At 42.1% G+C, this 20,583-nt stretch overlaps 2 protein-coding genes across 3 annotated transcripts in view; one reads left to right on the forward strand and one right to left on the reverse strand.

The window, feature by feature from the left end:
* Positions 1–20,583, reverse strand: part of EIF5A2 (eukaryotic translation initiation factor 5A2) — a 472,944-nt gene that overhangs the window by 213,954 nt on the left and 238,407 nt on the right. The window lies entirely within an intron of this gene.
* On the forward strand, positions 414–20,285 carry SEC62 (SEC62 preprotein translocation factor). 2 transcript variants are annotated; one of them, XM_075716451.1, is made up of 8 exons: positions 414–449; positions 8,645–8,753; positions 9,141–9,246; positions 11,799–12,009; positions 13,593–13,685; positions 16,161–16,221; positions 17,670–17,789; positions 18,395–20,285. In XM_075716451.1, the coding sequence occupies exons 1-8, from the start codon at positions 414–416 to the stop codon at positions 18,859–18,861; spliced, it is 1,203 nt and encodes a 400-aa protein (XP_075572566.1). In that variant the 3' UTR covers positions 18,862–20,285. The 2 variants fall into 2 exon arrangements, with proteins under 2 accessions (XP_075572566.1, XP_075572567.1); XM_075716452.1 differs by lacking the exons at positions 414–449; positions 8,645–8,753; positions 9,141–9,246 and adding an exon at positions 11,175–11,326.

A 20,583-nucleotide genomic window follows, 5' to 3' on the forward strand; every position in this document is an offset into this window, starting at 1 on the left:
CACCGACTCGGGAGCTGGACTTGAGACGCTGGGGCCTGAGCACCGCCGGGTGAAGCCCGGGCACGGGAGCGGGAAAGGCTGCGGGGAGTTTCTCGTTAACCAGACCGCTGTAGTGGGGGCGGGCGGGGCCTGCATCAGGCTGTCCGGTCTCCTCGGCCGGCGGGCGTGCAGCGAGGCTTTGAACCGGCGCGGAGAGCCGGGGCGGGGACGCTGCGAGCCGGCTTCGCCTCAGAGCCCGGCGCGGCGAGGGGCTGAGGCGGGGCGGGGCGGGGCGGGGCGGGGCGGGGCCTCCGCCGCCGGGCGCCGTGAGGGGCCGAGGGGGCGCGGCCTCGCGCCCTTCCCGCCGCCTCTCGCGAGGCCGCCGCCGCTCCCCCCCCCCGCCCCACGTCACCGGCGGAGCAGACGGGGACAACATGGCGGAGCGGCGGAGGCACAGGAAGCGGATCCAGGTAGCCCAGCCGCTCTCTCCCTGCCCGGCCCCGCGCCCCTTCCCCAGCCCGTAGCCCCCCGTCCTCAGACCGGCCCGGTCCCGCCGGGCGGCCCGGCCGCCCCTCAGAGGGGCTTCCCCGCCTGGTTCTGCGGCCTCCCCGCCCCGACGCCGTGCCGTTGCGAGGAGGTGGAGGCGGCGGCGGGAGCCGGCGGTGAGGGAAGCGCCCTCGTCCCGGCCGCCGCCGGGGCAGCGGGAGCCCCGCAGGCGGGGGCAGCGCCGCACCGGAGCTCGGTAAAAGCGCGGGCTGGCACCGAGGGGGGACAGGTTTTTCTCAGAATTTTCTAGCAAATTCATAAATAGTGAGGAAAAACCCGAGCCCGCGGCGGCGGCGAAGCGCAGGTAGGAGCGTGTCGGGGGTGCTGCGGGCGCTGCCGGCCCGGCCCCGCCGCGGCGGAGGGCTGAGGGGCGGCCGGCGGGGCCCCGGCCCAGGCGCTGCCCGAGGGCCCGGCGGCTCTGCTCTGCCGGGGTCTGCGCCCTCAAAGCGCATCGTCTTTCTCGGTGACCGGAGAGTGAGATTTCGAGCTGTTAACCTGGTTGTAATCGCCATGCTCTGCTTAGGGTCTCCGCCGCTGCCAGTGTCGAACAATAGCTCGGTGTGGCACGAACGCTCGGCAGGCTCAGGCGAGCAGCCGCCTTAGTCCGGAGCTGGCGCCCAGCGCGCCTGTTCCAGTGATTCGTAAGCAAAAAGCGTGGGACCGGCGGTATAAGCATCTTAAAAACAAACGTGCCCCAGCCAGAAGGTGATGCGGTGAGGAAAGGAAATTTGTTTTTTAGAAAATGTAAACAAACAGCCACATCTAAAAATAGACCTAATCAGCTTTGAGATGACGTTAAAATGTAGTGGTAGTTATATGGTATCACTTAAAGGCAAAATGAAGACTGCTTAGGTATTTTCACTTACCTGGAAGTCTGGACTTCTCAATATGTAACTTTAACAGTGAGTTTTACCGAGTTTTTAATGCATGTTTTGGGCATAGTTACAGCATCAGTTACTATAATGCCTGTTACTGTTATGTATTATTAACCCTAAGCCTAAAGAATGGTTAAGTGGAGAGAATATTCGCGAGAGAAATCATAGAGCCATTCAACAACATACACTTCATATGTCATCCTTCTGCTTGGTTGCCTTCTCTCCTTTCTTTTTCCTTTCCCTTCCCAGCCCACTTTCCCTTCCCCCAAGAAGATGGAGATGTGTCTGTACTTGTAATGGTTCCTTTTTTTCACTTTAATTCAAAGTACTGGGGGAGGGGAGATGGAATGCAAAGACAAATTAATCAGAATCTTGTTAAGCAAGCCTTATCAATCACAGACATTCAATGAATTATCATAAAACATTACAGACCTGTTCTCGTTTCGTAATCATCATAGACTGTCCCTTACCAAGGATTCACAACAGCTCAATAAAGCATCCATTAATACAAAATTAAATGTAATTTAGTGTTTTGTATAATACCCAAGGCTGTGGTCGTGCAAGCACTTAAGCACATGCTCAGTTTCCAGCCTCTTGGCAGTAAAAGTATTTCCCGGATTGTTAGTAATTAAATTGATGTCTGGGTGTTAACACTTAAGGTTTAAGATTGTGGCCTAAATTTGTGATATAATTATGCAGATAAATGTCTGTTGTGTCTTAGTAGTTTCCCACTGTATGTCAATAACTATGGGAAGACAAGACAGCAAACAAAGAATACTGTTGAAATGCCCAGAGGGTGTTCTTAATTGGTCAGTGAATAAAACAACATGTATTTTTCTTGGTAGTTGGTTTTGGGGTTTTTTTTAAGCTTTTTTAACTTCATTGGCATAGTTACAGTATAATTGTCATGTTCCAGGATAATGCTGCAAGTGGGATGTTTATTTGTAGGTGTTTCAAGTGCTTTAGAAGTGTGTGCTTATTTTAGGGTGATGTGTGCCCCTTAATAAAGAGACTATCATGCTGTATGCAAGTCTGACATCTGAATATCCCATTGTCATTAAGTAGGGCTGTATTTCTTGACAAGAATAAGGTTCTTAGCAGGAGATGGTCTATTTAGCTGCGGAAGAGGCTGATGTAATAGCGTTCAATTACAAATACTGTATGTACAGAAACTGGGTTCTGAATAAGTTTTATAGGATTTTATGTCTACCATCAAGTTTGGAATCATGGCAGTTAGGTCAGCTAGCTAAACATGAGATGAGACATGAAAAAAGTCTTGATAAAATAGTTCAAAGTTCTGTCAAGCCTACTTTCTGTGTTTTCCATCAGAAGTAATAACAGGAAGGATGTGTTTTATTAGACTGCATTTTCATAACAAGACACATTTGCCGAATCTGTATTGCATAGCTTAGACTCTTCCTCTGGCAACAAGCTGGAAGTTGTGGAAGTTGCAGAAATCTTAACTTCAAAAAAATATCAATACCGACATTTTAGAGGTAAAGTTTTCAAAGTGTCATTCCTGATGGTAATTTAACTAATTAACATGGAGGTTACTTCAGACATGCAGCAGTGAAAAGAGACTGGTCTGTAGGATGCAGATTGCTCGAGCCAGTTGGGCCCCCACCTGATTCAAATTTCTGAAATCAAGAATTCTTGCTGTATATAAAGGACTTATTAAAAGAAAAACAACATATGTTAACTAATGGCTAGTTTAGTATCTCTTCTTTAGACCAAAGATGGAGGATGTCTTTGAATGCCTGTTACTCCAGCAACCTGATCAAAGCTATTTCATCTCTTTGGGGGAGTGGGGGGGAAATTCGGTTCCCTACATATCCTGAAATAATTCCCTTAAACAGAAAATCTTCAGAGTTGGTTACTTTGACAAGCATTCATCTGGGTAACACGTGGCAATCTGTTGGCAGGTCTGCAATTTGACTGTTAAGTAGGCATTAAGTTTTAATTACATTGGCCAGATTCCATTGTGCATGGTTTTATTCTGCCCATGTGAAGTTTTGTTATCTTTGCATTGCAATTAATAGCACTTGCATAGCATCTTAGTGCTGTGTCCTCTACTCTAGAAATGTTAATGCATATAAATACTGCTCTTATAAATAGAGAACACAGTTCTTGGGCAAATGCCTCACTGCAAATTGATGGCTGAGGTGGCATCAATGCCGTGTGCATGCCATTAATGACACGTACCTTCCTTTTTTATTTCTCTTGAATCACTGGAGTCAAGATTCTCCTGATGAAGGACATCTACGAGGCAATATTAACTCTTGTAGCCTACGGTTCTGTCGTGTCTTGATTTGGGCTCCGCTGGAAGGACAATGTCCAACAGCTGCATTGGTGCTTCCCGTGCTACACTTCTTGTGAATGAGTATGGACAGGATCTTCAGAAATCACAATGCAGTGGTTTTCCAGCAACAGAGTTTTTAGTCCAGCTTGTCCGTTTGTATTTATTGTCTCATAAATTTTAGTAAAGCTGAGTGGGATGAGAACAAAGAATGGCTAAATAACTTCTTCGAAAGTGAGTGGCATCAGGTGATAAGAGGAGGAAGAAACAAAAATGGTGGGGGGATGTAGGAAAACAGGAGTTAAAAGTAGCAGCCCCACTTGTCAGTAAAACAAGCATTGCTGTCTTTTGAAAATCTGAGTTACATTTTTGGAGGTGGGAAGGGAAAAAGTCAAAACAACTGGCCTAGGGTTGGAAGAGGACTGAAGCTGGCATGGTTTGGCTTCAAAGTACTGTACGTTGCTCCTTTGGCATGTGTTTTAGAAGTCTGTATGTTTACAGCTTTTGCTCAAAAGAATTAGTGATGGCTGAAAAGAAAGAAGGAAGAAAACAAATACTTTATAGGATATGCACAGGACAAAAAATACCTGTTAATCTTTTTCTGTGAAGAAAAGTTAATGTCTTGTGGCTAGCACACAGCCACGGTAATCCAGAAGAACTGGTTTTCCTGCATGGCTCTGCCACAGTTTCTTTTAAGAGTCCTCAGGCAATCTATGAACTGGTCATCAGTGCAAGAGCTGGACAACTTTATGTTTATTGGTCACTGAAGAAAATATAGATGGAGTCCTAAGAGTAAGTCCTAAGACCCTAACGTGTTTGTTTCCCTCCCTACCCACTCCCACCCAGAGATCTGTTGAATTATGCTAATTTGTGTGCTTTTCTCTGTCCTACTGCACCTCGATTTACTTTAGGCAAAGTATAAAAGGTTCAGCAGGAGTACCCACTCTCCTGCCACAGAACATCTTCTGGTCTCAGGTCCTGAGAGTCAACAGGGAAAGGAAAAAGATAATCTTGCAATTCAGCCCAGGCTTTGATGTTCTCAGGCCATCTTCAGAGAATATAATGCTAACGCTGTTGTAATGTCCTTATAATATGAGGAGAGCTATGAGGAATGGAACATGGGCTGACAGTGTCATTTGTGATGTAGCCTCTCAGCTTGAAAACCAGGCTGCTCATGACAAATGTGCTTAAATTTCTTCTTTTCCTTATCTGAAAACTGTATAAACTATGAGGCTTCAGAAGTCTTCTGAAAATCTTAAGTTCTCGGATGTAGGAGCAAAGACATAAACTAGATATTCATTTTATTGAAATCAAAGAATTTTGATGACCCCTTTAAAACAGAGGAACATAAATCCCTGTAATGCGTTTGTCTGCACATGAAGCAACTCGTCTTGTTAGTGATAGTGCTCATTTACTCTCTTCTGATTTTCCAGAAATGTTGTTTACATTACCGTGTTGTGGAAGGAAATCATCCTTCTTGGGTCATGCCTGTCTTCTCACAACTGTGATGCAAAGGGGGGGGGGGGGGGGGGGAGCGAAATTTCAAATCGCAAATACGCTCTGGCCTTTTGACATCCATTGAGTGGTTCCAGGAGTAAGAGAACCTGAATAAATCATACTTAGGTAGAGATGAGAGGGAGAAGGAAGCTCATGGGCATGCTATTTTGAATAGCTCAGTTCAGATGTTTTTATTTTCCATGTGTACAGGCCTCTTTGCTGCTGCAGTCCCAGTTGGAGGTTGAATTAACTGGGAACTACATCAGTGTATTGAATGAAGTTCAGAATCCTCTGTGCTATATACTTTGGTTTGGGAGATAATGGTAAAAAAGATCATTTGATTAGGGTTTTCCTTTCGCTTCAGTGGGTCTGGAAGGTCCCTGGGTTTGAAAATCTCAGTGTCATTTTATGAATTCATATAGGGCAGAATTTTTATAGGAATGCTTGAGAATTACTCTTAAAAATTTTAACATGTCAGTGCATTTCTAGTAAGTAGGCAGGCTGAGCACGGCTTTTTCTGTCTTCCTGTAGATGGAGTTCTTCTGTCCAGATAAATAAGAAATTGGGTTTGATTTTATCTTTAATGGCGTTCTTCCAGAGTTTTTAAATTATCGGGGATCATAAATCTCTAAATTTCACATGTGTCTGGTGACGATGTGCATTTTTCCATATATAAAATCAAAGTAGACACAAGGGTCTAAAACAAAATCTAGAGCAGAAGTATTTGGAAGCTTGACACAAGCCTGTTTTTTATTAATTGAAAACAGTTTAATCATAGAATTTTAATTGAGAAGACATTTTACAACATTCCAGAAGTATATCACTTGAGCTGTTTCTTGCATCTTTCTGTCTTTCCTATAAAAGCAAACTTTAAATATCGGGAAGCTTTCATATGCTTTTTAAGGCTCTGTCATCTGTTTTAAAGCTTTATAATTTATTGAGAACTACCTCTTGATTCATTTGTATAATCTTTTTCTAAATTTATAAGGAGGCTTAAAATGCCTGGGGTTTGGCTATTTTTACAACTGAATATGAAGATCAGTTGAACTGCATCTTTAAAAAGTTGTGCTTAGGATACTGAGATTTTCAGTGCTTTTGTTGATTTTGCTTTATGATGAAATGTAATACTGTTTTCTGTCAGTCATCTGTTTTAATATTTTAACAGCAGCCTGGCTCTGCAAATAAAGGGATGAAAATAGGGTGAAAAATGGGGACTAAATTGCAGGGGGAACTTTTTCAGAATGAGCTCAGTTAAACTCTGGCAGTCTCTCTCACAGGGAAGCTTTTTTTGTTTGGGATGTTATGAAACTATCCCACAGAAAAGGACAAAGCAATAGATAGTAAGGAGCAATCAAAAAAAAAAAAAAATCTGGTGCCAGCCACTGCCTGTATAGTGTATCACATGACCTATCAGAATCATAAATATTTTAGGAAGGGAAAAAAAAAATCCTAGCAGAGGAATTAGCATTGTGAATATTTGTAGCTTCTCTGACTGTTTTACGGCCTGTGCTGTGAAGAAGAACATTTGCCCTGTGAGTTGTTGTTCTAAGTTTAATTTGCTGGTAGGAAATACTAGAAAAGCATTCTTTTGAAACTCAACTGCTGCATGTAGTCATCACTCTCCATGGCGCCTTAGCGCATGTCCCATATGGTAACGATGGTACGCAGTCACTCATTTTCCTTAAATGTGCTATAACTCATTTTGTTGCTGTTAAACCAAATCTGTTTTGGTACCAAACTGGTAGTATCATCAGTGATTTACAATTACTGGTACAACTGTACCATATAAGGGGACATCAAACCACAGTATATAAATTGTGTGCATATATGCACTGTCAGTTAGTGAATAGTTTTCCATAAGTTATACAGATTTTTAAAACTGGGGGCGGGGAGGGTGGGGTTGAACATGGAGAAAGAGTTCATTTAATCTATATGAGGACTGTTAGGATCATCTGGCTTAATTTAGGCACGTTTTTAAAACTGTGTCTAACTGGTGAGTATGAGAGCATATTTCTGCAAACGTAGAAAGAATTTAGGCTTTAAAATGTCAATAATCTCAGAGCTAACAAACTGCGGAATGCTGTTGGCCATTTGGATATCTTTTGTCTATATTATTCTCTTTAAAATTGTCCTCAGATAGGAAAAGCAACCGTCCCATCTAGAAGGATAATTCATTAACCAGTTGATTTTGAAAGTTAGCTGTGCAAACTGTTGAAAATTAACAGCTCTCACCATCTGAAGTTTCTATTCTGGTGTAACAACATCTATTTGACCTTGCATTTCCACTTAACGTGCTTCTTGTGGTATTATGATTATACATCTTAAAAGCAGTAATGGAGGTTGTAGATGTTTATTGACCTTTTAAAACATTATGTCTTTAAATAGAATCTTTGAATTCTGTATATTCCTGTAAACTGTCAATCTGGTTTGTGGTTTCTGTAATCTGTTTCTTTGGCCAGCATGAGAAGAATAGGTACAGAAGAGGTACTGGCAGCCTGAAAAGATGTCCTAGCGTTTCTCTGTTACTGATCTGCGAGTAGCAGGGGGATCTGGAGAATTAAGCCTTACTGATTAAAAGCATTCTTGCAGAAAATAATTTTCGAGAAAGTTTGCCTGAGTCAGTGTAATATGCCAAATGTTTGTTTCAGATACGTTTTTGTGAAGCAGGAACATTAGAATGGTCTTCCTTTCCTGCTTACAAATATTGGGTCTTAATTTTACATAATCGAAAATGCCCATCTCCATCCTTCTGTCTTACAAATCTTTGAACACTGCTACCTCTGCAAGTTGGTAAATGTACAGAATTTATGAATGCGTGCAGACTAAGGGCTCCCTTTTCCTAAACCGTCCGTTTTGACGTTTGTGGACGTCATCCTGCTGTGCTTCATACTGATCTTCCTAGTCTCTAGACTGGAAGAATCTCCTCAATGGTACTCTGAAGTTTAAGTCCTTTTGTAGTCATGCAGTGGTACTGAAGTTTTCTAGCCAAATCTTTCAGCTTCTTTTCAACATGGTTTTCTCCTCTTTCACATGAAATTCAAGCTGCTTTGTATGCTGTCAGTGTGCCTGCATTGCTGTCATTTCATACATGCTCATTCCTCACTTGGTTGTTTTTCTTTGCTCTCAGCTTCACAACTGTTTTTGCCCAAGCTTGTATGCCTCAAGCAGCTTTCCACGTGCCCAGTTGCTTTCCTCTTAGTTCTTCCTCTGGTTTGTTCTTTTTACAGAGCTGTTAAAGGAGTTCATAAAGGAATGCTTTTTTTTGTTTATGTAGAGAGAAAGTTCTTGGGGAAAAACGACTTGACCTATTTTCACATCTTTTACATTTTATTTGTTATTTGTATATTGCCATAAAATAAGGAGGACTTTGCAAAAGCTGATTTTCGAGCCCAAATGAGTGTCTTTCCCATGTGTTTAAAACTGTATTCATTTTGCATTTTTACTGTTGTAGGAGGTTGGTGAGCCATTCAAAGAGGAGAAGGCCGTTGCTAAATACTTACGTTTCAACTGTCCAACAAAATCCACCAACATGATGGGCCACCGAGTTGATTATTTTATTGGTAGGGTTACTTTTAACCAAAGAATGAAACTTTCTTCTTCTAACATTGTACTTGGGGGGTGGGGAAGGCTGTTTTGGTTTTATTGTTAGTGCTTTATGTAATAAATACTGATCTTACAGTTTGGTTTTGAAAACTTACCTAGGCATTAGATGGCCATAAAATTAATCTTATCAGCCTGAAGTAAACACAATAAACTTTTTGCTCTGTGATTTAAAGGTATGTAGTTGTCAAGAGTGCTGTATTTCAGAATAGTGGCTAGCCTTACTTTAAAGATTGAGAGGATGTGGAACATCACCAGAACTGCCTGACTGGTTGGTGTGGTTCAAGGAATGTAGACTAAACATTAAAATAAACGTCACTAATTTTTAATTCCATTTTTCCCTCTAGCCTCAAAAGCTGTGGATTGCCTCCTGGATTCTAAATGGGCTAAGGCAAAGAAAGGAGAAGAGGCTTTATTTACAACGCGAGAGTCTGTAGTTGATTACTGCAACAGGTATAACCTAGCCTAATTCACCAATTTTATTAATGAGTATAGTTGTCAGATGCCTTAGTTATTTAGGAACCAGTTTCACTTAGGCTTCGTGCATTCTGAAACATTTGTGGTTGTATGTAAAAATGATTGTATTTTTATTACTATGTTTGAGGGTAGAAACATTGTAGTCTTATCATCTTTGTTCTCAAAACTCTCATGCTTTCATTATGGTGCTTGGGGCAGCGAGATGAACAAAACGATTTTCCTAAATTTTATAGTTATTTTAAGTTAGTAGGGTCAGAGCTCTCAAATCTCTCCTTCCTGTGGACCTAGTCTGCCATCGTGGCAGAAGCTGGACTTCAATTTATGCCTCTCAAACAGTATGTCCCTGCTGCTTAGTGTACTCTTAAGTGCTTTGTTTAGATGAATGGCGTATTCTGACTGTACTTCATCTGGGGCAGACACATAGGGTTAAGAGGACTGTCTACCCTTACAGATCTCTGTGAAAGCTACTTAGAAATGAGGAATATGGCTAATATTTATTCTTTTTTTTTCTGGCCTCTTTAAGATAGCCATCCAGCAAGGTGAGATTCTTCCCCCCCAGTTCCAGGGCTGAGGCAGGGCTGATTCTGTGTTTGAACTTTAATCCTTTTGCTGATTTCTTCAGGAAAGTTTAGAAAAAAGCATTATTGTAATGCAAGCAGAAAAATAAACTTTCCCTTCCAGAGTCTTTGGACTGAGGTAGGAGTCTGTGTGTTTGGTCTTCAGTTACTAAAGCATTGGATGAGACAACAGTTGGCAAAGTCCTTCAGCTCCAGCAGTGTAAAGAATGCCTGCGTAGCATGCAAAGAAAATCAGCTCAACCCCCTGTTCTCTGGCAATGATTTTTATCACCAGTATCATTTGGTGCCCTGATGATCCATTTGGCACCATACCGTGTCTGCAGTTTGGTTTCTTTTGCTCGCTTCTATATTGCTAAGGCCACCTCTGGTCACTGAAGCCATTTTCAGAGTTTTAAACAATAGCACTGTCTACTTCCTTTGCCTTCTGGAAGGGAGAGGGGAGTATTTTAATACAAAAATAATCCCTTCAGTGTAAGAGGCTGCTTAGGCTTTTATTCATATTAAAACCGAGTACCTTAACTCTCTTGGTGTGGCTATTGCTTGTTTTACCTGCCCTATCAAACAAAAACCAAATACTGCATCCTGCTCCTTCATCCCGTATCAATTGCATCGATGAGTTGCATATTTAAAACGAGTTACTAACTGAATTCATAACGCTGCTCCCCCGGTACACTTACATGCTGATCCAAGTTCAGTAAGTTTTCTTTTGAGGGGATTTGTCACAAATAAGATAATCGCTAACGCTTTGTTCAGCAGATGTGTAGAGGGTTAACAAGTTGGGAATCAGCAAGCAGTCTGGACTTCAGTAGTCATGTCAGGGTCTGTCCTGCTTCAGGACCTGGCTGTTGGCCACACTGACACCGTGGCTCCATGCTCTGAGCAGTAGGTCTTGCACAGTCCTGTCTTTTTATATTCCATCAGAGGCAGAGGTAGCTCCTGCAAGTGAAAGAGGTGTCCTGCAGGCCAGACCTGTCCTGTGGGCTGCTCAATACCCGAGCCCCCTAAACCACCAGCTGCGAAGAAAAGTAGTTTCTTCCAAGCAAGTGATTTTCTGTTGCTAGAAAGAGCCATGCCAGCAATTGTCTGAAGGAAGGCTTTTTTATATACCTGAAACAACTTTGCTTGATAGTCAGCATGCATGTAAGTTTAATTGGTAGAATGACTTCTCTCTCTTTAGCGAGTTTTCCTAATTCAACAAGCAGTCCAGCATATGGATTTGGTCTGCAGCAAGAGATGAAAGAAACCAAGGACAAATTAAATCGATTTGCAGCGTAGGACCAGGACTTTTGGTGTGAATGAGCGCTCGGATTTCACACCCTGCTGCTTCCTCTCAGTCTGAAGAGCAGTATTCTGTACTGCTCTTCCTATTCTGAGCTCAGCTGTGATCCTTTCAAAGACATTACTTGTTGGTGACAACCTTAAGACTACCAAATATCACTTCCTGGTGCCGCGCTGGCCATAGATATGCTTGCTGTAAGGTATGTTTGTAGCTGGCACGAATGGAATGCTTGCAGATGTACCATAGTTCCAATGGGGTGGTTTTATTCATCGCGTACCTCTTACCAAGGAACTTGATAAACCATATGTCCACTTGAAAATAAATATTGGTAGGAGTTGCATTAATGGGAAAGATAATTAAATTGACCTGGTGGCTTCCTCCATCCTACGTCTTGTGTATTCATTTATAGCTAAGCAAAACACTGCCACAGAAAAGTATGAGTTTTACCCAGTTTTGAACAGATGAACAAAAAAGCAAGGCAAGAGGTGGGACACAGGATAATTGGGTCTGGTGTGTTTGTTTGCAAATAGAGCAGATGATGGTGACCTGTCTTTCAGTCATTCTATTCATGATTATATTAGAGAATCTAGAATGGTATCTAATAACATAATTGAGTGTAAAAGTTATCGCAGCCACACTTGAATGTATCATTTAACTTTTTTCATTTTAAGACTCCTGAAAAAACAGTTCTTTCATCGAGCATTAAAAGTGATGAAAATGAAACCTGACAAGGATACAAAGAAAGAAAAGGAAAAAGGAAAGGCTGAGAGCGGGAAAGAAGAGGAGAAAAAGAGCAAGAAGGAAAGTGGCAAAGATGAAAAAACTAAAAAGGAGAAAGAAAAGGAAAAGAAAAAGGATGGTGAAAAAGAGGAGTGTAAGAAGGTAAGTGCTATCTGTAAGAGAAGAGACAGACCTGTAACAATACATTAAGTGATTGTTAAGATTACATTGGCCTGAAAATATGGTTGGTTGCTTTTTTTTGGTTTTTTTTAAACTTTGGAGTTGTTCTGATTTTGATCTAGATCAAAAAAGAGGCTTCAGCTGGGCCTTTGTGTACCTCATCATCTTCTGATGTGGACTGAGTTAATCAAAAACTGCTCTTCAGCTGCAGTGGGCAGTGATGCTTTGTACAAGTGTGTGTTAGCACAGAGTGATCCACATGCATGGGAGCTGACATCTCAAAATGGTGCAGCTGCACATGTAAAACAAACAATTTTGCAATGTTTGGTAATAAGAATGTTTGGAATGTAATATTTGATACTTGGTGCTTGTAAATAGCTCTGTAATAGTGGGCCGCTTTTGTGTATGACAGCTGCATTGCTGATCTGCATAGTGCCTAGTTTTCACGGACTTCTGATTTACTTTCTTTAAAGTTCAAACTATTATTACTGTGCAAGTTTTCATGTGCTTTTTCACATTTTCATTCCTGATTTCTTTTATTAGCAGAACAGAATTCCTAAATTAAAATGTTATGAATCTGCAGGAGAAACTTGATGGAGGGGATGTGTTTTTTCTTCTGTATACAGTGGTACGTGTTCAGTGAGAGTTAGTAGGACGGTGCTCAAAAGTTATTCCCATTCAGACACTCCTAAGTGAAATAACGGCACATTTAGTGAGAGGTATAGTCTGTGTACAAAGGTCTAGATCTCAGCAGAAAGCTGTGTGGCTAATAAAAGAATTATAAACAAAAACAATCTTGCTGGCAGTCTAAACATAGAAGTCAGTATAAGATTACCTAACTCTTGAGGTACTTTAAAATGCTGATGAAAGTTATGAACTCCTCCAATTCCCTGGCACCTGCAGAGTGACATTATTAGATGTAATGTTAATTTTTAAACTAATCATTATTTACTGAATGGATATTTTAGTGGATTATATAAGCCAGTTGGTAGTAACTTGAACAACAACACAGGACAAAAATTAGAAAGTTAATTTTAAACAAAGAAATAAGCAAAGAAAAGGAAACGGGAGACAGGAAAGAGGAAGCACAAGATCCAAAAAGAGATTGAGGAGGACAGAGAATAAACAGGCGGAAACTGATTCTGAAAGGATGCCCATATGGTAAATACGGCACCAAGGTACCAAATAATTCTAATAAAGTTAGTGATTATGAAGTGTTGTAGCCTGTTCTTGATCTTTGTGCAGACTTTCTGTTAATATTGGCGGAGCTTTGCCATGCATTTGAAGACATAATGTAATCCTGAAGTCATAGTCTAGTCCTTAGATGCTAACTAAAAACAGAATTTCTCTTTCCTTAAAATTTTCCTTTATTTTTGAGGTAGCCAGTTGGTAATAAATGAGAACAGGAGGAAATAAAGCATCTTTACGTTAAAAAAAAAAAAGTGTGAACGTGATCTTAAGTTTGTGAAAAGTTATCAGACTCCACATATTAAAATACTAGAAATTAAAACCCTCTTAATTTTTTCAAAATTTTTTTAATATATATGATTTGTGTTTGTCCTCAGGATGAGACCCCAGGAACACCCAAGAAAAAGGAAACTAAGAGGAAATTTAAACTTGAGCCACATGAAGACCAAGTTTTCTTGGATGGAAATGAGGTAAGATTTATGGGTACTTTCTAACTTTTAGTGTCAATGTAGTATTGTCAGATAATAGGTTAATTTACTGGATTTCTGCAAACTCTTTCTTGACATGTTGAAAGAAAAATTAATGGCAATGTGATGGCTGATCTTGAAGCATCAGATTTTTAGATATTTGCAAGGAGGTGAGACGGAGATAGATGTAAGAAAGTAACTTAAAAAATCTAGAAGAAAACTTAATTGTATTTTATGCGTTAGTGGCTACGGGGTGAAACATTGGTCGTGGGGGTGTGCCGGGGTGTTGGAGCAGGCTGCCCAGAGGCAGGGGCTTCCAAGACCAGACTGGGTAAAGCCCCTGGTAGCTTGGGCTGGCCTCACCGCTGACCCCCCTCTGAACAGGAGGGTGGGCTAGAGGCCTCCTGAGGTCCCTTCCAGCCCAAACTGTCCTCTGGCCGTTGCTGTGCTGAAATACTTCCAAACAAAACGCAAGCCTTTTAGAACATGCTGGTCAATCACAGGAGGGGAAATAAAAAATACCTGCCATCCAGAGGCTGCCTGCCTTTGTGATCTGAGGCATTGCTGAACGCTCATCCTGGCTTTACCACTGAAACTGTGGTCTTAAATACTTCTCTGTACTTGCTTTCCTGGAAGACAAAGAATTTAATTCTTTAACAGCTCTGTAATGTGCAGAGTCGTATTTGTGCTTTTAAGATTTGGGATAAGCGGTAAGTCTTCAGCAAAATTATACTGTGCTCCCTGTTGATGCTGTGTGCTGCTGTACTGGAACTTCCCCTGAGATTCTTCTATACCTTTGGTTATAAAATATACATGGCGGCAAACACTGTAAATAAATGGCTTGTGTGGAAAATGTACTTCCTTTATGTATCTTTACTCTTCTCAGTCAGTTCTTTTACAACCTGCCTTGCTCTGTTTCATCCCACCTCACACAGAATCCCACCTACCTCTGACCCTCCCTACTGTCTTTTACATGGAGTAACCGGACTGGGGTGCAGCATTCCAAATGAGGGTGCAGTACTGTATTTGCAGTATAACAGTACTTTTTGTCTTAACATCATTTACTTTTTTGTTTATTAATGAGCTGACTTTTTTTTAAGCACTGCAACTCCTAACATCTTTCTTTAGTAGCTAATTTAGAGCCAGTCCTTGTGTATTTACATTAGAGCTGTGTGTTTTCCTTTTCTTTGTTATTTTGCACTTAAAAACACTGAATATTACACACTATCTTACTGCCCAGTCACCAGTCAGGATCTTCAGTTTGTTTGGGCTCACAGAACAGTTGACTGGTAGCAGAGCTATGCCCGCATACAGTCAACGTTCACACCCTGTGAGAAGTAGAATATTAAAGACTTGTTGCATCACACTGAAAAACCGTACTACTGCCTCTAAGGTGTCCTCCTGCTAGTTTGTATGAGCTTATCTGCTACAAGGGTTGCTGGTTTCTAGTAATCAGCAACTTCTTTTCAGAGTTAACAATAGTTAAGATTCATACTGTTTAGTTTGGTAAGAAAAAAGTGTTCTCATTTTACTAGTTGAGAAAATTCTGCACTTTACCAAGAAGCTTTTTTCATAAGGCTGAGCAAATCCGATTCAAATGGATCCACAGTTCTCGCACAAACGTTTGGTAGAGTGTTGCAACTGTAGACCTTTTAGATAAAAAGGAACAGAGGGTACAATTATACTTACCTGAGGCCATCAAATGGGACTTCAGCTGAACTGAACATTTCAGCTGGTTGCTTTGTTCCGTATGTTCGGTCTGGTTTTTCCTCTTGAGGGCATCTCTTCAAAGCTGGAAGTATTTTTTTGTTTCCAGTTGGTGGAGCTGAGAAATTTTTTTCTTTACAAAAGTTTTTTGGCTTCATGCTGAACAACATCAATGAATAATGAAAGATAAAAACAAACCTTGATTTGGTTGGTATTTCTGAATCTTCCATTTCCCCATCAGTTTTACTGTCTGATTGCTTTTCCTGAGATTTTACGTCACCTGTTAAGTTACTCTGGGTACAACTTCTTTTATGAAGTAATTCTTTGAGAGATCCAGGCTGAGGTTTCCGCTGTTTTCCTTACACAGTATGGAAACTCCTTCACTTCCTTCTTCCCCCTCCCAGCTGGAAGCCTCTGGCACAGCCGGTGCCCTGCCCAGCTTGGCAGCGCATCCCTGGGCTCCTGCCCCGAGGCCGGGGTTCTAATCGGCAGGTAGCCGAGGCAGTCGGTGTGGGCACGCAGGCGCGCAGCCCCTTGGCCCTCTGTCTCCTTTTGCGCCTCTTCCCTGGCAGGAAGCCCTTCCGAGTCCTGTTCCGAGCCCAGCCCTGCCTGCGCTACACGAGCCCTTGCCCTGGCGCGGCACTGCCGCAGGGCCGTGCGCTCAGCACCAGGCGTTACAGCGTGGCAGCGAGCGTTTGGGTGAGGGAATAAATGAAATCATTTACCAGAGAGCTTGTTTTCCAAGTGTAAACCAGATTATTTCTGTTGTAGGTGTATGTGTGGATCTATGACCCTGTTCACTTTAAAACGTTTGCCATGGGACTTGTGCTTGGTAAGTAAGAGTAGCGTTAGTGAGCACACCCTAAACGTGGGCATAGTATCAGCAGGCCCGTCTGCCCTCGGGAGGTTTGTCTTTTCTGGCCAAAGCTTTTTGCTGTTCGTTTTCAGTGTGATTTGATACCAGTCCTATTACATGAATTTTGATCTTGGGATTGAGGGGCTACACACATTTAAAACAAGCAAACACACACACCCCCCCCAACCTGAAATATGCTTTAGCAGATCATAGAATCATAGAATCGTTTAGGTTGGAAAAGACCTTGAAGATCATCCAGTCCAACCATTAACCTAACACTGCCAAGTCTACCACTAAACCAGTTAAGGGTAGAGTAGTAATTTCATGTTTCCTGGCTTGGTGGCTGGATTATTTTTAATGAAGGTAAAAACTAGGAATCATTAAGGTTGGAAAGGACCTCTAAGATCATCAGTCCAGCCATAGAATCATAGAATCGTTTAGGTTGGAAAAGACCTTTAAGATCATCCAGTCCAACCATTAACCTACACTACCAAGTCTACTCTAAGCCAATCAAGGGTAGACTAGACTAAACCATGTCCCGAAGTGCCACATCTACCTGGTTTTTGAACGCTTCCAGGGATGGTGACTCCACCACCTCTCTGGGCATCCTGTTCCAGTGCTTGACTACCCTTTCCGTGAAGAAATTTTTTCCTAATATCCAATCTAAACTTCCCCTGATGCAGCTTGAGGCCAGATGTCTGAACTTGCACAAGTTTGCAAGCTGTTTATTTCCATTGCTTTAAGCTAATGAGTAAGTTGCCCAATAGGCAGATGTGGTGGATTACATAAAAACGTGAAAGATGTTAAAGGAATTCTTTTAAACTAGGAATGATACCTTTCTGACCCTAGACTTGTAGTTGTGTAGGATAAGCCCAATTGGTTTGTTCTGTTTTTTTACCTAAATTAGTATTGATGTTAACTGACATCGGTTAACTGAGCTAACAGATCATTGTACTGCTGGTCTAGCACCCCTGGCCTGTACCTTCCAGCTTGCTCACCCCGAGAGAGCCACCTTTCCTGAGAATCCAGGTCATCCCCTGGGGCCGTATTCAGGCCTGTGACCGGTCCTCGGGGCCGCCCTGATCTCCACCCAGCTCCCCGCGCCTGCGTCCTGCTGCAGGGGCCACAGGCAGCTCCCCGCTCCCCCGTTTGCTCGTGCCCTCTCCTCAGAGGTGCTCTCTTCGCTCTGGTGACTAAGCACAGCAACTTAGAGTTGCTGAATTGGTCCTTGGTGTGTCTCTACCCAGTATGAGAATGGCAGCAGCGGGACTAGACACGGTTTTGGCCAAGGCCTGAAGTACTGTCAGTAACTCATACCGTGCTAAGCCAGTACTTTGAATAAATGGTAAGCCCAGAACCTTTATAGACGTACCAGGAAAAACTAATGGTGCTTCTCATGCTTTTCTTCTTACTTTCCTATTTAGTGATCGCTGTCATAGCTGCAACTCTGTTCCCGCTCTGGCCAGCAGAAATGCGTGTCGGTGTTTATTACCTCAGTGTAGGCGCAGGCTGTTTTGTCGCCAGTATCCTTCTTCTTGCCGTTGGTAAGTGTCGGTCGTCTTCGCTTTATCAGCAGGTGAAGTCTAAAAGGGTGCAGGCAGAGCCTGCTTCTTAAACGTGGTCCGAGGCGTGACTGCCTCGCTTCCCGGTACGTCATCGTTAGCAGTATCCGGACTGAGTCCGTGTCACTGTTTCCCTCTTGGCCACTGGGTGTCAGAGCTGTGCAATGGAAAGAAAGCGAGTGCACCTCGTGTCACCTGTTTGTCTTGGCTGTAGAGTGGAGATTTGTTTATGGCCTCCGTTTTTAAAAAAAAAAAAAAAAGGCAAAACAAAGCTAAGAACTGTATATAAGAACAGATTCAGTAGTGAGAATGGTGTAACCAGGATTTTGAAGCTTTCTCCTACTTGTATTTCTTTAGCAGAGGGGATAAAGAGCTAAATCATGGATAAGAGACAAGGTTAATGGGGTGGGGGAGACATGAGAACAAACTATTCCACAATGCTACTGCAGAGTGAGAGACCTTCCCCCAAGGTCACCCCGTCCCAGCTTTGGGTGGGTGTTAGTAGCGGCTGTCTCTTACATCGTAGTTGTACAGCGTGGATGTTTACAATAAAAAAAAAACCCTGAAATTTCCATTGTTTTATACAGCTCGCTGCATCCTTTTCCTTATCATCTGGCTCATTACTGGAGGAAGGCATCACTTCTGGTTCCTGCCAAATCTTACAGCAGACGTGGGATTCATTGACTCCTTCAGGCCCCTGTACACACATGAATACAAAGGACCAAAAGCAGACTTAAAGAAAGAGGAAAAATCGGAATCCAAAAAGCAGCAAAAATACGACAGTGAGGAGAAATCGGATAGTGAGAAGAAGGAAGAAGACGATGGGAAAACAGAAGCAATGAGGAACTCGGGAACAGACGGCTCGGGAGGAGAGCGACATTCAGACACTGACAGTGACAGGCGTGAAGACGACAGGTCCCAGCACAGTAGTGGAAACGGAAACGACTTTGAAATGATCACAAAAGAGGAACTGGAACAGCAAACAGATGAAGGGGATTGTGAAGAGGAAGAGGAGGAAGATAGCGAAAGTAGGCCTTCACATGAAAAATCATAACTCACTGTGGTTTTGGGACTAAGTATGTGCAAATGGTTGGATTTTCTTTGTTGGCTGATCACCAAAACATAGACCATACAGTAGCAGCTTTGTTTGCTGAAATATCCATGTTACCAAACAGTTTTATATCTAGTTCCTTCATTTTTTTTAACCATTAACTCGACTACTTGGTACCATGTTAATCATTAATATCCATTGACAGAAGTTTTATCAATCTGACAAGTTTTCTATTGATTGATAGGTTGCCCAGATCGTCCTCAAACATACTGAAAAATACAGTTTTCTGGTACTTGCATAACTGGCCGATTAGTTTAGCTTCTCAAACTTGCTTTTGTAAAACAGGTAAAAGTTGAATGACCAAATCTCAGATTATTCCTAGTTATACTCATTTGATAGCTAGTTAGGTAAGGCCCTTCTTAGCCCAGAGCTTTCTTGATACTTCTCTTGATTTTATTTTCAAAAGATTATGAAAATTTTCCTAAGAAAGCTAGTTTTAGCAGAAGTATTTTGCTGAAAATGTAAAAAGCTGGTAGTGCTGAATTTGGTGCAGTGTTCTCTGTTTCTCCAGACTGTGTGCCAGCAACTGAGGAAATCCAAACTGGTTTTGTACATCTGGTTCAGAGAAAGATGTCATCTCCAGCAGGTGAAGGAAGCAGCACGGTTTGGAAATTATGGCTGTTTTCTTTCTCCTGCTCCATCATAATTAAAAAAAAAAAAAACCAACCAACTATATTCTGTACATAATTTACAAATAAAGCGAACCATTTACTTTAACTGCTACTTATTATTTAGAGATTTGATCCAGCATTCAGGTTGTATTATTAAAGCCATTTTGTGGTGTATCTGTCAGAGAAATGCAAGTCAAGAGGACCTCACGGAATCTTTGTGTATGGTTGGTAGCTGTTCCACAAGAGCTTTAGTTTTGTGCCAACATTCCATGTATTTGAGTAAATTGATCTTTATTAAATGAAAGCAAACAATATAGCTGTATGTATGCCTTAATGTTAAAACTTTCTATATTCTGGAACTGGAATACTTTTTAAACTGAAGAGGCAGGAGAGTATTCATCTGTTCAGAAATATAGGTAACTCAAAGCTAAGATGAAACGATGGTTAATAGTTTGTTTATAAATATCTTGGAGTGGTCTGTGCGGTTTCTCTTGCGCATCCCTTTCTGCTGGACGCTCGGGGGATGTACGGTCTGTTTTGGGTAACTGAGCACTGGAGAAGTTAAGACTCGGCATCGTTCCTCTGGGTAACTTGAACAGTAACGAGAGATTTGATCATCTCCCGAACCCGCTCAGAGAAGATAAGGGTAAGCTTGATGTTTTAATAACTGCCTTAGAGAACTTTTTTCCTATCCTAAATTGCTTCCCCTTCCTTCCGGTGTCAGCATTTTGGACGAAGATCCTGATTTTTTTTCAGATTGTGCATCGTACGTACATACATCATAATGGGTGCGTTGATAAACAATTCATGGGTACGGTGTGTTTGCTTCTCAAATCTCCTGAATATTTACTCAAAAAGGAAACAGATAAATTGGATCGCTTATTAATATAGTGAAAAATTAAAGGACCCATTGCCTAAACGGCTTGACTCCTGGACACTTGCGTGTGCTAACGAAGTCCTGTCGCTGTCTTCAGTACCTGACTCGGATGCACGTTGTGCGATGATGAAGCACCCTGACCACCGGCTGCCTTTTCCCTCATTCCAGCAGCTGGTG

Source organism: Pelecanus crispus, chromosome 9 (assembly GCF_030463565.1).
Source record: "Pelecanus crispus isolate bPelCri1 chromosome 9, bPelCri1.pri, whole genome shotgun sequence".
In the NCBI taxonomy this organism is placed as follows: Eukaryota; Metazoa; Chordata; class Aves; order Pelecaniformes; family Pelecanidae; genus Pelecanus; species Pelecanus crispus.